This window comes from Hetaerina americana, unplaced genomic scaffold (genome assembly GCF_022747635.1).
Source record: "Hetaerina americana unplaced genomic scaffold, ioHetAmer1.1.p SCAF_447, whole genome shotgun sequence".
Taxonomy (NCBI): Eukaryota; Metazoa; Arthropoda; class Insecta; order Odonata; family Calopterygidae; genus Hetaerina; species Hetaerina americana.
In genome coordinates, this window is record NW_027287038.1 from 56,398 (window position 1) to 73,672 (window position 17,275).

Here is a 17,275-nt window from a genome sequence, read left to right on the forward strand (position 1 = left end):
CGGTGCGAACAATGCACCTTTGCATGTCCTACCCGCCGTGGATTAGCGAACCACAAGTCGACCCATAAAAGACCTCCCCCCTTGATTGTCCCCCTTCAGGAGGCAATCGAGGAGACTGCTAGATGCGCAACGCCGCCCAACGTGACCGAGGTGCAAATTTCCGTACCAAGAGCAGCTGAACCGGCCGAACACCCGGAGCCGGAACCGCCCCCCGTGATCGGTGACTTTGAGATCCCGTCACCGCCGCCTGGAAATGAAGAACATCCGCCACCAGCAGAAGCAGCAGAAGATCTGGCAGCACCACGACCTGTCGGGCCCACAGGAGGACCGAAGGAGAAACTGTGGCTCGACCGATTGGCCAATACATCCGGCCAATCATGGGAAGAATTCGAGGTCGTGGTAGAAGAACTGGTGGCCAGCATCCAGGCGGAGCGGAAAAAGGAGGCAAAGAAAGCAGACGGAAAGGAAGCACCTCGGCCGCGAAACGTTGCGCATAAACCACCGACCAGACGCAGACAAGTACCGGACTACGACGCCAAAAAGGCGTCGGACATACAAAAACTCTTCCGGAGCCACCCCAGAAGGGCAGTTGAAAGCATCCTTTCTGAGAGGTCTCCCTATTGCGATATACCCGCGGAGGAGGTGGAAAAGCATTTCCGCCAAATCTACGGGGATGTCGGGATTGGGGGCTTCGAAGATACGGATGATGAATCGGTCTACCGTCGAACAACGGAGACCGAGAAGAAACTGCTCCTCGAAAGGGTGACTCCTGAAGAGGTGACGAGACGCATGTCTAGGACGAAGAACACCGCTCCAGGCCCCGATGGCCTCACCTACGGCGACCTGAGGGCGGTCGATAGACATGGACTTATTCTTTCTGCAATCTTTGACAGGTGCCTGAAGGAGGCCAGAACACCGGCCTCGTGGAAGACCTCTCGAACCGTCCTCCTGCACAAAGGGGGGGACCGCCGGGACATCGGCAACTGGAGGCCCATTGCGCTTGGCAATACCATCGCCAAGCTATACGCCGGGGTGCTGGCTGACCGCATACTATCCTGGGCGGTCAGCGGGAAGAAGATGCACCCGGCTCAAAAGGGCTTCCGGGAGTTCGAGGGGTGCCACGAGCACAATTTCACCCTTCAGACAGCTGTCGACGAGGCAAGACGCAGACACTCCCACATCGCACTGGCTTGGCTTGACCTTCGAAACGCGTTCGGGTCCATTCCGCACCAGCACCTCCAGAAGACCTTAAGGAGGATGGACTTGCCTGAGGAGATGAGGAGGACCGTGGAGGAGCTGCAGAAGGGCTCCACGGTAGTGAAGACGTCCAGCGGCGACACCGGCGTCATTGACATCTGCGCCGGTGTCAAGCAGGGGTGCCCGTTATCGCCGACCATCTTCAATCTGGGGATGGAGCCGGTGATACGGGCGGTCGCTGGAGAAGCAGGCAAGTCCGGAGTCGTCGTCCAGGGGCAGGACATCGCCATCCTGGCATACGCCGACGACTTGGTGCTGGTGGCCCGAGACGAGGAGCACCTGCAGCGCCTGCTGACCATCGCAGGAGAGAAGGCAACAGCAGCAGGATTAGAATTCAAGCCAAGCAAGTGCGCCACGCTGGACCTAAATTTCTCTACGAACCAGCCCGTGCAGCCGTCCCAGCTAACCATCCAGGGATCGGCCATCTCCAGTCTGAAGGACGGCGAGGCGTACCGGTACCTCGGGGTCCCCTTCGGTTTCCACGTGGACCAGACGCCCGAGGAGGACCTGGTGCGCTTGGGCGAGGACGTCAGCAAGATCGACGAGTCTCTCCTCGCCCCGTGGCAGAAGATCGCCGCCACCAACATCTTCCTGCTGCCCAGACTGGAGTTCATCTTGCGGGCTGGTAACGTAAAGAAAAAATATCTGACTGACATTGACAAGAAGCTGAAGGCCTGCGCAAAGGGCTGGCTCCATTTGCCCAAAAGGGCATCGCCTGAGATGGTCTTCATTGGCCATCAACATGGCGGCGCAGGTCTTCTCCCTCTTTCTGACTTGACCGACATCTTGACCATTGTACAGGGTTATAGACTCCTCCATTCCCGTGACCCCAACGTGAGAGTGCTCGCCTGGGGTCGCCTGAAGGAGGTAGTGCGGAGGAAGCTGAGGAGGCCGCCAACCACCGGTGATCTCGCAGAGTACCTTAGCGGTAGTCTGCGGGATGACTTTGGAAGGGAAAGCGGTGACTTCAGCTCCCTCTTCACGCAGGTTCGTTCCGCGTCACGCCGTATCGCCGCGCGCATTGGATTGAGTTGGAGATGGTCGGACGAGCTAAAGGAGATGCAGATTTCGTTCCGCGACATGAATGACGGTTCAGAAGATCGACCACCTTTCATCAGGGTTCCCCCGAAGGCCGTGAGGCAACTGACGGGTGCCCTGAAGGTCGCGGTGCGGCGCTACTACCTGAACAAGGTAAGCGCCAAGCCCGACCAAGGTAAAGTCATTCGTGCCTCGGCGAAGTCTGAAGCCTCCAATCACTTCCTGGCAGGAGGGAGGTACACCAGGTTTTGTGATTGGAGGTTCATCTTTAGGGCTCGGCTCGACCTGCTCCCACTCAATGCCTGTCGCCGTTGGGAAACCAACGGGGACAAGCGGTGTCGGCGATGCGGCTACGCGGAAGAGACCCTGCCCCATGTCATTAACCACTGTACAATGCATTCAAGGACGTGGCAGCGTAGACATAACGCTGTCCAAGACCGACTCTACAAGGCTCTGATTGGACGCCGGGGAAAAGGTGACGATGAAATCAGAGTCAACAAACAAGTACCTGGCACCGACTCGACTCTTAGACCAGACCTGGTTATAACTAACCAGGCCGACAAGACTGTGACTCTGATCGACGTAGCGGTCCCATTCGAGAATACGGACGACGCACTGCTGGCAGCCAGGACCGCAAAGGAGGAGAAGTATGCCGCCCTGGCAGAGACCATCCGCCAGCAGGGAAGCAGAACATCGGTCGCCGCCATCGTCGTGGGAAGCCTGGGGACTTGGGACCCGAAGAACGATCCCGTCCTGAAATCCCTGGGCCTACCTCGACGATACTGCAACACCATGCGGCGGCTAATGGTGAGCGACGTCATCCGATGGTCGCGGGACTGCTACGTCGAGCACATCACGGGTCACCGACAATACGAGGACGGCTCCGGAGGCTGAAATAAAGACAAAAGTGAAGTCGTATTAAAATCATTTTCCCTTTTTTTTCCTTTTTCCGTACTTCTTCTTTTGTAAAACCTTTTCTGTCCCCTTTCTTTTATGAGCCATAGTGTATAAATGGACAAAATGCCGTAGTTTATAAACGGCTCCCCAAGTGTCACCCCCCCCTAAAGTGAAACCCCCCAAAATGTGAACATATTACCTGTACTATATAAAAAAAACAAATGTGTGAGAAGCAGTATAACTATATAAACATTCCCTGAAAAAAAAAGGGCAAAGACTTGTTCCCCGGCTCCCTCACTTGGAGGGAGCCGGACTTGTATCAAATATACATATGTAAGTTGCTAATTGAATATTTTAAACTCTGTATTTAAAGAATTTTAAATAAACATTTTTATCTGTTCTTATCAGCTTAATATCTGATACGTCCCGCATTGCGGGACCAGAATATTAATCTGATTTTTGGACATTGGCGGGGTACCCGGAGTTTACTCCATCCCTGCCGCGGGTTGGCCCGGCATTGCAGTACCGTCGGGATCGGCCCATCATTAAAAAGGTCCACTTAAAAGCTGATGAGAACAGATTGAAGCTTAAATTGATCCGCGAAAATTATTTATTTTCGCACTTGCAAATTTCAGGCGATCCGGCTGGAAAAATATTCGCGAAATTGCATTTTCGCGGAGAGAAGCGATTTTATTCCATGCGAGCGGAGCAAAAGTAATGTAATCCAAATTGAAGCAGCACAACGAAGTATTAAAAGGAATGAATTATTAAAAGGAGAGAAACTTGGGAAGAAAAAAAATCCCATCTGAAGAGAGTCGTCGTCACTTTAAAGTGTAAGTGTAACAATAAATATAATTTTGTGAAAATAATGCAATTATTTTTTCTGCTTTCAATGCAACGTCAACAACAACAACGTCTTGTCTCCTCAGTATTCCATCATTGGAGACGACGACAACTGTTGAAGAGAGGCGCCGGATCACGTTTCAAACTTTGGCGTGTGACGCCCCTTCCTTCCAGCTGTTTACCTCCCCCCCCGAAGAGATGGCGCGCGCGCGCTCCCGGCAAGGAGCGTCATTCAAGACGACCCGACGCGAATCGACTCGCGGAAATAGGCGAGTTCCACTCTTTTACCTTAGTTTTTGAACACCAATCTTTCCACAGAATTTATGCGAAGATAATTCTTGTAAAAGGAGTGTGTGTTTGATGAAAAAAAATTGAACGGAAAAGAAACTCAATACATCGGAGGAAACGACCGATCGCGAGCACTCGGGAAAAATTGGAAAAATCTTTGCAAAAAAATTTTCAGAAATTTTTTGCGAATTTCGCGGAAATCGATGCCCATTTTCGCGATATTTTTCGAGAAAATGGAAAATATAAACAATGGAGAAATCTGGTTTTCCATCTTGTGCAATTGAAAGCGCCACTTTTTTACAGCCTTTTCGATTCCTATTCTCCGATTTGAAGAAAACCCTAATTTGTTTATATTTGAAGAAACCCTAATTTATGTATTTATTTATTTATAAGGAAAGCGTATTTTTACTAATGACGATTAATGCAAAGTAAGTGAACAGCACACGATTTTAAATCTCTACCACACAGGAAGTGAAGTGAAGAGGAAGCCCGTTTTTCGAAAAACTGTCGACCACTGAATACTGGCGAAAAGGGCCCTTTATTACCGTCCTGGATGCCCCCCTCCATTTTCGGAATGTTTGAAAATTGCGCCCGACCTTTCCCGGGAAGCGGGGAGAGAGCTTGCAATACGTCTCGTGTGTCGCTCACAGAGATGGCACGACCTAGCGAAGGACTCCGCGTTGCAATTTACTGTCTCGCCTCCGGACTCCGGGGACGCAATTGCTCCGGCCGTCCTGCCCCCCGCGCCCCCCCAAAACTTTTCTTGCTGCAGGAAAACAAGGAAGCCTTCGGAAACACCCCCGCAGGATCCTACGCGAATTCTCCCCGACCAATGCCACCCCGCGGCGCCTACGCCAATCCTGCGCCCTCCGCCCCAAGTGCTCCGGGGTCGTCCCTACACATGTAAATATTGCAGAAAAGGGCTCCCTTATCGCTTCTCGGCCTTATGGCTAAGATCAAAGTGTAGTATCTGTTCTTATCAGCTTAATATCTGATACGTCCCGCATTGCGGGACCAGAATATTAATCTGATTTTTGGACATTGGCGGGGTACCCGGAGTTTACTCCATCCCTGCCGCGGGTTGGCCCGGCATTGCAGTACCGTCGGGATCGGCCCATCATTAAAAAGGTCCACTTAAAAGCTGATGAGAACAGATTGAAGCTTAAATTGATCCGCGAAAATTATTTATTTTCGCACTTGCAAATTTCAGGCGATCCGGCTGGAAAAATATTCGCGAAATTGCATTTTCGCGGAGAGAAGCGATTTTATTCCATGCGAGCGGAGCAAAAGTAATGTAATCCAAATTGAAGCAGCACAACGAAGTATTAAAAGGAATGAATTATTAAAAGGAGAGAAACTTGGGAAGAAAAAAAATCCCATCTGAAGAGAGTCGTCGTCACTTTAAAGTGTAAGTGTAACAATAAATATAATTTTGTGAAAATAATGCAATTATTTTTTCTGCTTTCAATGCAACGTCAACAACAACAACGTCTTGTCTCCTCAGTATTCCATCATTGGAGACGACGACAACTGTTGAAGAGAGGCGCCGGATCACGTTTCAAACTTTGGCGTGTGACGCCCCTTCCTTCCAGCTGTTTACCTCCCCCCCCGAAGAGATGGCGCGCGCGCGCTCCCGGCAAGGAGCGTCATTCAAGACGACCCGACGCGAATCGACTCGCGGAAATAGGCGAGTTCCACTCTTTTACCTTAGTTTTTGAACACCAATCTTTCCACAGAATTTATGCGAAGATAATTCTTGTAAAAGGAGTGTGTGTTTGATGAAAAAAAATTGAACGGAAAAGAAACTCAATACATCGGAGGAAACGACCGATCGCGAGCACTCGGGAAAAATTGGAAAAATCTTTGCAAAAAAATTTTCAGAAATTTTTTGCGAATTTCGCGGAAATCGATGCCCATTTTCGCGATATTTTTCGAGAAAATGGAAAATATAAACAATGGAGAAATCTGGTTTTCCATCTTGTGCAATTGAAAGCGCCACTTTTTTACAGCCTTTTCGATTCCTATTCTCCGATTTGAAGAAAACCCTAATTTGTTTATATTTGAAGAAACCCTAATTTATGTATTTATTTATTTATAAGGAAAGCGTATTTTTACTAATGACGATTAATGCAAAGTAAGTGAACAGCACACGATTTTAAATCTCTACCACACAGGAAGTGAAGTGAAGAGGAAGCCCGTTTTTCGAAAAACTGTCGACCACTGAATACTGGCGAAAAGGGCCCTTTATTACCGTCCTGGATGCCCCCCTCCATTTTCGGAATGTTTGAAAATTGCGCCCGACCTTTCCCGGGAAGCGGGGAGAGAGCTTGCAATACGTCTCGTGTGTCGCTCACAGAGATGGCACGACCTAGCGAAGGACTCCGCGTTGCAATTTACTGTCTCGCCTCCGGACTCCGGGGACGCAATTGCTCCGGCCGTCCTGCCCCCCGCGCCCCCCCAAAACTTTTCTTGCTGCAGGAAAACAAGGAAGCCTTCGGAAACACCCCCGCAGGATCCTACGCGAATTCTCCCCGACCAATGCCACCCCGCGGCGCCTACGCCAATCCTGCGCCCTCCGCCCCAAGTGCTCCGGGGTCGTCCCTACACATGTAAATATTGCAGAAAAGGGCTCCCTTATCGCTTCTCGGCCTTATGGCTAAGATCAAAGTGTAGTATCTGTTCTTATCAGCTTAATCCCCTTAACTTTCTTCTTTTTCGCCCGCCAAATTCAAATTTTTAAATGAACAGATCTACCGCTTTTGGACCTTTCTTGCCTCTCTGAGGAATCCCGGACGGGCCCCGACCAACGGTAAGCCCCCCGGGACACTCCCAGAGGGAAGGGGCAACAGGACACTAGGCGCCTGCTCTGCCCAGTAGCCCCTCTTTCGACCCCCGATGGCCCCACGGTCCATTGCCTCTTCAAGGCGGACCGTGGGACCCACCGCCCCCTCAGGGCTCCCCGGTCGCTCACGGACCGTTCCCCACGCCCACTTGGGGTGATAACCTCCCCGGGCTCGACGCCGGGCCCCTAAGGCCCGGCGCAGGCCCCCGCCCCCGGTGCACCGCCGGGTCCCTTCAGGACCGGTAGGCTGAGCACCGGACGTTCCCCGGCCCCCGGTGCACTGCCAGGTCCCCTCCGGACCGGTAGCTTGAGCACCGAGGCCCCCGGACCCCCTCAGGGCCCCCGGGAGCACCCTCCGTCGATCCCGTACGGATCGGCGCAGAGCGGGTGATTTGAACGGCGCGCGGTTTCCTTTTCGGCCGCGACGCCGGTCAAGCGACCGTTCGGCGCGCTTCACGCCCGATCGGTTCGATTGACCCCCTCCCCCCCGTCCGGTATTTGTGGAAGACTTCATCTTCCACAAAACCGTCATTTCAAAACCCCGGTAAATTCAAATTTCCTCCCGATCCCACCCATACGGGCCGAGAAGCGGGTTGAGCGCCTTCAGCGCCATCCCTCGGCGGCCGCCTGGACTTCATTCAGGTGGACGCCACGCGCTTAATTTAAATTTGTATTTTTGAAAATTTTCGTTCCGCAGTCCCTCAGACCGCGGAAAAGCCCTCCGTCGCCCCCCTTGGCCTTCAGCATTTATATCTTTTGAATTTTTTTGTGTCCTTAAAAGGACAATTTTCAAAACAACGTTCCACGGTCCTTCAGGCCGTGGAATATCGTCCGCCAGGCCCCGTTTGTGCCATGACTTAACGCCCTCCCATGCCCCCACGTCCTCCCCGTAAAAACGGGGGGGCGGGGGCCGTTAGAAAAGCACCATCGCGTGCTAGTTCCTCCGCCCCCCCCTCCTCCTCTCGCACTCCGCGGAGGAGGAAAGTCGAGGCGTCAGAGCCCGACTCCTCCCCTCCCCATACACCACCGGACGGCGCGTCCGAAAGCGCTTCGGCGCGTAGGACGCGTCGCCCGCGGAAAATCATACACTATGGCTCCCCCGTTTCTTCTTCTTCTTCTTCTCCATCCGGCGTCCGAAAGCCTTCCCTTGAGACCTTCTCCCCGCTCTCGGACGTCACCTATTCTCCCCCCAAGTCCCGTTCTTCTTCCCCTCTCTCCCTCGACGACTTCACGACGCCTCCGGATTCTTCTTCGTCCAGACGTCCGGCGCTGGATTCTCCCCCCCCGATTCCCCCGACTGCCCCCGCCCCCCAAACGACTGACAGGGTCCCGGCGCTTCTCCTGACCGGCACCGCGGTGTCGGCCAGGAGAATCGACAATCAACTTGTGGTTTACTTTCCCGTGGCGGATACGTTAACCTGCACCGAGGTGGGATGCAGCATGTCCTTCCGCGCTACGGAGTGGACGGCGATGCGGAGAAGTCTCGTCCGACACCTGATGGAGCAGCACGGCCACCGACTCACGTCGGTGAACGCCTGCTCCGTCTGCGGTGGGACTATCGGCCGCAAGCCGTCCACTCATCCCTGCCTCAAAGGGGGGATACGTAAGGCGGCGGACGGGCGTGTTGCACTCTCGCACCGGTGCGGGACATGCGACTTCGCATGCGCTACCCGTCGCGGGTTGGCGAACCACATGGTGACCCACAAGAGACCTCCCCCCTTGATTGCCCCCCTTCAGGAGGCAATCGAGGAGACAGTTAGATGCACGACGCCGCCCAACGTGACCGAGGCGCAACCCTCCGATCCAGACGCAGCAGCTGACGCTCCGGCCGAAGACCTGGCGCCGGGGCAGCCTCCCGAAGTCGGTGACCTCAACGACACCGGGTCACCGCCGCCTGTGGACGCAGCAACATCGCCGCCGCCAGCTCCAGACGCAGCAGAAGGAGCACCACGACAGGTCGAGCCACCGATACAGCAGAAGGAGAAGCTGTGGCTCGACCGACTGGCCAGCACCACCGGCCAGTCATGGGAGGAGTTCGAGGTCGTGGTGCAGGATCTGGTGGCCACCACCCAGGCGGAGAGGAAGAGGGAGGCGAAACCTGCGGACGGAGGGGAAGCTCCTCGGCCACGAAACGTCGTGCACAGACAACCACCAAGACGCAGACAAGTAGCTGACTACGACGCGAAAAAGGCGTCGGACATACAGAAACTCTTCAGGAGTCATCCCAGGAGGGCAGTGGAGAGCATCCTGTCTGATAAGTCACCCTATTGCGACATTCCCGCGGAGGAAGTGGAAAAGCATTTCCGCCAAGTCTACGGGAATGTCGGAATGGGGGGCTTGGAGGACGAGGGTGACGACTCGGTCTACCGTCGCACGACGGAGACCGAGAAGAAACTGCTCCTCGAAAGGATCACTCCTGAAGAAGTGACGAGACGCATGTCTAGAACCAAAAACACCGCCCCGGGCCCCGATGGCCTCACCTACGGCGACCTGAGGGCGGTCGATAGACATGGACGAATTCTCTCTTTTATCTTCAACAGATGCCTGAAGGAGGCCAGGACACCGGCCGCGTGGAAAACCTCTCGGACTGTCCTCCTGCACAAAGGGGGGGACCGCCAGGACATCGGCAACTGGAGGCCCATAGCGCTTGGCAACACCATCGCCAAGCTGTACGCCGGGGTGCTTGCTGACCGCATACTATCTTGGGCGGTCAGCGGGAAGAAGATGCACCCGGCTCAAAAGGGCTTCCGGGAGTTCGAGGGGTGCCACGAGCACAACTTCACCCTTCAGGCAGCTGTTGACGAAATGAGACGCAGACGTTCCCGAATCGCACTGGCTTGGCTTGATCTACGGAACGCGTTCGGGTCCATCCCGCACCAACACCTCCAGAACACCTTGAGGAGGATGGACTTGCCTGAGGAGATGAGGAGGACCGTGGAGGAGTTGCAGAAGGGCTCCACGGTCGTGAAGACGGCCAGCGGCGACACCGGCGTCATCGACATCTGCGCCGGTGTCAAGCAGGGGTGCCCGTTATCACCGACCATTTTCAACTTGGGAATGGAGCCGGTGATACGGGCGGTCGCTGGTGAGGCAGGCAAGTCCGGAGTCGTCGTCCAGGGGCAGAACATCGCCATCCTGGCCTACGCGGACGACTTGGTGCTGGTGGCCCGGGACCAGGAGCACCTGCAGCGCCTGCTGAACATCGCGGGAGAAGAGGCGACCGCTGCAGGTCTACAGTTCAAGCCAAGCAAGTGCGCAACGCTGGACCTCAACTTTTCAACCAACCAGCCCGTGCAGCCGTCCCAACTCACCATCCAGGGGGCGGCCATTTCCAGCCTGAAGGACGGCGAAGCGTACCGGTACCTCGGGGTCCCGTTCGGGTTCCATGTGGACCAGACCCCCGAGGAGGACCTGGTGCGCTTGGGCGAGGACGTCAAGAAGATCGACGAGTCACTCCTCGCCCCGTGGCAGAAGATCGCCGCGACCAACATCTTCCTTCTGCCCAGGCTGGAATTCATCTTGCGGGCTGGTAACGTTAAAAAGAAGAACTTGACTGACATCGACAAGAGGCTGAAGGCCTGCGCAAAGGGCTGGCTCCATTTGCCCAAAAGGGCATCGCCTGAGATGGTCTTCATTGGCCATCAACACGGCGGCGCAGGTCTTCTCCCTCTTTCCGACTTGACTGACATATTGACCATCGTGCAGGGATATCGACTCCTCCATTCCCGTGACCCCAACGTGAGAGTGCTCGCCTGGGGTCGCCTGAAGGAGGTAGTGCGGAGGAAGCTGAGGAGACCGCCAACCACCGGTGATCTCGCGGAGTACCTTAGCGGTAGTCTACGGGATGACTTTGGAAGGGAAAGCGGCGACTTCAGTTCCCTCTTCACGCAGGTTCGCTCCGCGTCACGCCGTATCGCCGCGCGCATAGGCTTGAGCTGGAGATGGTCGGACGAGCTAAGGGAGATGCAGATTTCGTTCCGGGACATGAATGACGGGGCTGAAGACCGCCCCCCCTTCATCAGGGTTCCTCCGAAGGCCGTAAGGCAACTGACGGGTGCCCTGAAGATCGCGGTGCGGCGCTACTACCTGAACAAGGTAAGCGCCAAGCCCGATCAAGGGAAAGTCATTCGTGCCTCGGCGAAATCTGAAGCCTCCAATCACTTCCTGGCAGGAGGGAGATACACCAGGTTTTGTGATTGGAGGTTCATCTTTAGGGCTCGGCTCGATCTGCTCCCGCTCAATGCCTGTCGCCGTTGGGAAACCAACGGGGACAAGCGGTGTCGGCGATGTGGCTACGCGGAGGAGACCCTGCCCCACGTCGTTAATCACTGCACGATGCACTCAAGGACGTGGCAGCATAGACATAATGCTGTCCAAGACCGACTACACAGGGCTCTGATTGGACGCCGGGGAAAAGGTGACGATGAAATCAGAGTCAACAAACAAGTACCTGGCACTGACTCGACTCTTAGACCAGACCTGGTTATAACTAACCAGGCCGACAAGACTGTGACATTGATCGACGTAGCAGTGCCGTTCGAGAACAACGAGGGAGCTCTGCTGGCAGCCAGGACCGCGAAGGAGGAGAAGTACGCCGCCCTGGCAGAGACCATCCGCCAGCAGGGATACCGGTCATCGGTCGCCGCCATCGTCGTGGGAAGCCTGGGGACGTGGGACTCGCAGAACGACCCCGTCCTGAAGTCCCTGGGCCTACCTCGACGATTCTGCACCACCATGCGGCGACTGATGGTCAGCGACGTCATCCGCTGGACCCGGGACTGCTACGTCGAACACATCACGGGACATAGACAGTATGAAGACGGCTCCGGAGGCTGAAAAGGAAAGGACAAAAGTGAAGTCGTGTAAAATCATTTCCCCCCCTCTTTCCATACTTCTTCATTGTAAAACCTTTCTCTGTCCCCTTTCTCTTTTATTTACTCTATGAGCCATAGTGTATGAATGGCCACGCCGTGGTGTATAAACGGCCCCCCCCAAAAGTGTAAACCCTCCCCGTGAGAGACTTAAACATATAAAACATTTTATAAAAAAAAACACTCGTGCGAGAAGCCTATATTATTATAATATTTCCCCAAAACAAAGGGGCAAAAAGACTTGTTCCCCGGCTCCCTCATTTGGAGGGAGCCGGTCATGTATAAATTATATATTAATTATAAGTTGCTTAAAACTCTGTATGAAAGAATTTTCAAATAAACATTTTAAATCTGTTCTTATCAGCTTAATATCTGATACGTCCCGCATTGCGGGACCAGAATATTAATCTGATTTTTGGACATTGGCGGGGTACCCGGAGTTTACTCCATCCCTGCCGCGGGTTGGCCCGGCATTGCAGTACCGTCGGGATCGGCCCATCATTAAAAAGGTCCACTTAAAAGCTGATGAGAACAGATTGAAGCTTAAATTGATCCGCGAAAATTATTTATTTTCGCACTTGCAAATTTCAGGCGATCCGGCTGGAAAAATATTCGCGAAATTGCATTTTCGCGGAGAGAAGCGATTTTATTCCATGCGAGCGGAGCAAAAGTAATGTAATCCAAATTGAAGCAGCACAACGAAGTATTAAAAGGAATGAATTATTAAAAGGAGAGAAACTTGGGAAGAAAAAAAATCCCATCTGAAGAGAGTCGTCGTCACTTTAAAGTGTAAGTGTAACAATAAATATAATTTTGTGAAAATAATGCAATTATTTTTTCTGCTTTCAATGCAACGTCAACAACAACAACGTCTTGTCTCCTCAGTATTCCATCATTGGAGACGACGACAACTGTTGAAGAGAGGCGCCGGATCACGTTTCAAACTTTGGCGTGTGACGCCCCTTCCTTCCAGCTGTTTACCTCCCCCCCCGAAGAGATGGCGCGCGCGCGCTCCCGGCAAGGAGCGTCATTCAAGACGACCCGACGCGAATCGACTCGCGGAAATAGGCGAGTTCCACTCTTTTACCTTAGTTTTTGAACACCAATCTTTCCACAGAATTTATGCGAAGATAATTCTTGTAAAAGGAGTGTGTGTTTGATGAAAAAAAATTGAACGGAAAAGAAACTCAATACATCGGAGGAAACGACCGATCGCGAGCACTCGGGAAAAATTGGAAAAATCTTTGCAAAAAAATTTTCAGAAATTTTTTGCGAATTTCGCGGAAATCGATGCCCATTTTCGCGATATTTTTCGAGAAAATGGAAAATATAAACAATGGAGAAATCTGGTTTTCCATCTTGTGCAATTGAAAGCGCCACTTTTTTACAGCCTTTTCGATTCCTATTCTCCGATTTGAAGAAAACCCTAATTTGTTTATATTTGAAGAAACCCTAATTTATGTATTTATTTATTTATAAGGAAAGCGTATTTTTACTAATGACGATTAATGCAAAGTAAGTGAACAGCACACGATTTTAAATCTCTACCACACAGGAAGTGAAGTGAAGAGGAAGCCCGTTTTTCGAAAAACTGTCGACCACTGAATACTGGCGAAAAGGGCCCTTTATTACCGTCCTGGATGCCCCCCTCCATTTTCGGAATGTTTGAAAATTGCGCCCGACCTTTCCCGGGAAGCGGGGAGAGAGCTTGCAATACGTCTCGTGTGTCGCTCACAGAGATGGCACGACCTAGCGAAGGACTCCGCGTTGCAATTTACTGTCTCGCCTCCGGACTCCGGGGACGCAATTGCTCCGGCCGTCCTGCCCCCCGCGCCCCCCCAAAACTTTTCTTGCTGCAGGAAAACAAGGAAGCCTTCGGAAACACCCCCGCAGGATCCTACGCGAATTCTCCCCGACCAATGCCACCCCGCGGCGCCTACGCCAATCCTGCGCCCTCCGCCCCAAGTGCTCCGGGGTCGTCCCTACACATGTAAATATTGCAGAAAAGGGCTCCCTTATCGCTTCTCGGCCTTATGGCTAAGATCAAAGTGTAGTATCTGTTCTTATCAGCTTAATTTCCTTTGATTTGTATTTTTTAACGTAAATTTTCCTCCCGATCTCTTTCATGAACAGCTACACTTTCGTTTCCGTGCCTCTCTGAAGAGTCCCGGATGGGCCCCCACCAGTGGTAAGCCCCCCGGGATACTCTCAGAGAGAAGGGGTAACAGGACACTAGGCGCCTGCTCTGCTCACTTCCCCTCTTTCTCCCCCCCCTCCCCCAATGGCCCCACGGTCCATTGCCTCCTCAAGGCGGGCCGTGGGACCCAATGCCCCTTCTGGGCTCCCCGGATCCACTACGGATCATCCGAATCGCCCCTTCTGGGCGAATATCCCCCGGGCTGGCACCGGATCCTTCAGATCCGACGCCGTATCAAAGCCCCCCTCCCCCGGGCGCACTGCCGGATCCCTTCTGGACCGGCAGCCTAAGCACCGGGTTTCCCCCGTCCCCTGGTGCACTGCCGGGTCCCTTCTGGACCGGTAGTTTGAGCACCAAGCCGCCCCCGACCCCTGGTGCAGCGCCAGGCCTCTTCCAGGCCGGTGTAGTGTGCACCAGGTTTCCCTCGCTTCCCCCGATCCGCGGGCGCGTCACGCCCGATCGGTGGTGAATAATTTAATTCTCCCCCCTCCTCCCCGGCCCCCTCAGGGCACCAGGGGACGCCCTCCGTCGAGTCCCGTAAGGACCGACGCAGAGCGGGCGATTCAAACGGCGCGCGCTTCGCCAAGACCCGTTTTTCCGCTTTTCCCGCCATCCCGTTGGTAAATTCACGCTCGGCGCGCCTCACGCCCGACGGAATTACCACTCATTCCTCCCCTGATCGCAATACTCGGTGAAAGACGTCATCTTTCACAGTTGCGACAGGAAAACTCCCTAAAACATTCAAATCTCCTCCCGGTCCCGCCCAGAAGGGCCGAGAAGCGTGGTAGTGCGCCCTCAGCGCCAACCCTCGGCGGCCGCCTGAACTTTCTCCAGGCGGACGCCGCCGCGCATTTCAAAAGTTTGAAAATTGTAATTTTCTATTTCGCGGCCCTTCAGGCCGCGGAAAAGACCCCCCGTACCCCCGTTGTTACCTTTTGGCCATTGTTAATGTCCTTAGAAATTTTTATAGCCCTTAAAAGGACAATTTTTCCTTTTCCCGTCCTTAAAAGGACGATTTAATTAACGATTTAATTAAACTTCTTCCACGGTCCTTAAGACCGCGGAAGAGTGCCCCCCGGCCCCTCCCCATGCGCTAACAACCCCCAATGCCCCCACGTCCCCCCCGTAAAAACGGGGGGGCGGGGGCCGCGAAAAAAGCCCCGGAAACACCGGGTGCCAAAACCTCCGCCCCCCCATCCTCCTCTCGTACTTTGCGAAGGAGGAGAGCCGAGGCATCAGCGCCCGGCTCCCCCACTACTCCCCCCGCCCCCCCTAGGTCACCCGGCGGCGCGCCCGAATGCGATTCGCCGCTAAGGACGCGCCGTCCCCGTCCATTTGTACGCTATGGCTCACCAGTGTATTCTAATGTATCTTCTCCTTCTTCTTCTCCTTCTTGCGTCCGAAAGATCCCCTTAGAGACCTTTTCCCCCCTTTCTGACGTCACCTATTCCCCCCCTCACTCCCGCTCTTCCTCTCCTCCCTCCCCATCCCTCGACGACTTCACGACGCCCCCGGATTCATCCTCGGCCAGACGTCCAGCGCTGGTTCCTTCCCAGGACTCTCCCCAGACAGCCCCCGTCCCCCAGACGACTGACAGGGTCACGACGAGTCTCCTGACCGGCACCACGGTGTCGGCCAAGAGAGTCGATAATCAACTTGTGGTTTTCTTCCCCGTGGCGGATAGCTTAGGTTGCACCGAGCCCGGATGCCCCACGTCATTCCGAGCTTCTGCGTGGACGGCGACAAGGAGAAGCCTGCTGAGGCACCTCAAGGAGCAGCACGGCCTGACACTGACATCCGTCAACGCCTGCTCCATCTGCGGCAAGACTATCGGCCGCAAGCCATCCACGCACCCTTGCTTGAAGGGAGGTACCAGCAAGGAAGCGGAAGAACCTGAGGCATTCCGGTATCGGTGCGAACAATGCACCTTTGCATGTCCTACCCGCCGTGGATTAGCGAACCACAAGTCGACCCATAAAAGACCTCCCCCCTTGATTGTCCCCCTTCAGGAGGCAATCGAGGAGACTGCTAGATGCGCAACGCCGCCCAACGTGACCGAGGTGCAAATTTCCGTACCAAGAGCAGCTGAACCGGCCGAACACCCGGAGCCGGAACCGCCCCCCGTGATCGGTGACTTTGAGATCCCGTCACCGCCGCCTGGAAATGAAGAACATCCGCCACCAGCAGAAGCAGCAGAAGATCTGGCAGCACCACGACCTGTCGGGCCCACAGGAGGACCGAAGGAGAAACTGTGGCTCGACCGATTGGCCAATACATCCGGCCAATCATGGGAAGAATTCGAGGTCGTGGTAGAAGAACTGGTGGCCAGCATCCAGGCGGAGCGGAAAAAGGAGGCAAAGAAAGCAGACGGAAAGGAAGCACCTCGGCCGCGAAACGTTGCGCATAAACCACCGACCAGACGCAGACAAGTACCGGACTACGACGCCAAAAAGGCGTCGGACATACAAAAACTCTTCCGGAGCCACCCCAGAAGGGCAGTTGAAAGCATCCTTTCTGAGAGGTCTCCCTATTGCGATATACCCGCGGAGGAGGTGGAAAAGCATTTCCGCCAAATCTACGGGGATGTCGGGATTGGGGGCTTCGAAGATACGGATGATGAATCGGTCTACCGTCGAACAACGGAGACCGAGAAGAAACTGCTCCTCGAAAGGGTGACTCCTGAAGAGGTGACGAGACGCATGTCTAGGACGAAGAACACCGCTCCAGGCCCCGATGGCCTCACCTACGGCGACCTGAGGGCGGTCGATAGACATGGACTTATTCTTTCTGCAATCTTTGACAGGTGCCTGAAGGAGGCCAGAACACCGGCCTCGTGGAAGACCTCTCGAACCGTCCTCCTGCACAAAGGGGGGGACCGCCGGGACATCGGCAACTGGAGGCCCATTGCGCTTGGCAATACCATCGCCAAGCTATACGCCGGGGTGCTGGCTGACCGCATACTATCCTGGGCGGTCAGCGGGAAGAAGATGCACCCGGCTCAAAAGGGCTTCCGGGAGTTCGAGGGGTGCCACGAGCACAATT

The 17,275-nt window shown here is 54.3% G+C and overlaps 1 protein-coding gene, 3 non-coding genes and 2 pseudogenes across 4 annotated transcripts in view; all 6 read left to right on the top strand.

Annotated features, from left to right (window-relative positions):
• LOC139693134 (uncharacterized) overlaps window positions 1-17,275 on the top strand; it is a gene marked incomplete at its 3' end in the record, with an annotated part of 54,648 nt that overhangs the window by 16,467 nt on the left and 20,906 nt on the right. Inside the window, exons 7-9 of the mRNA XM_071591285.1 lie at window positions 100-777; window positions 15,790-16,131; window positions 16,243-16,920. Coding sequence (XP_071447386.1) covers window positions 100-777; window positions 15,790-16,131; window positions 16,243-16,920 — 1,698 coding nt within the window. The remainder of the gene's footprint in view (window positions 1-99; window positions 778-15,789; window positions 16,132-16,242; window positions 16,921-17,275) is intronic.
• LOC139693167 (U2 spliceosomal RNA) lies at window positions 3,552-3,740 on the top strand. The gene has a single exon (XR_011702011.1). It is a non-coding gene; the product is annotated as a U2 spliceosomal RNA (small nuclear RNA).
• On the top strand, window positions 5,254-5,446 carry LOC139693142 (U2 spliceosomal RNA). Its single transcript, XR_011701986.1, has one exon. It is a non-coding gene; the product is annotated as a U2 spliceosomal RNA (small nuclear RNA).
• LOC139693136 (U2 spliceosomal RNA) lies at window positions 6,960-7,093 on the top strand (annotated as a pseudogene).
• Window positions 12,347-12,540, top strand: LOC139693174 (U2 spliceosomal RNA). Its single transcript, XR_011702018.1, has one exon. It is a non-coding gene; the product is annotated as a U2 spliceosomal RNA (small nuclear RNA).
• On the top strand, window positions 14,054-14,159 carry LOC139693184 (U2 spliceosomal RNA; annotated as a pseudogene).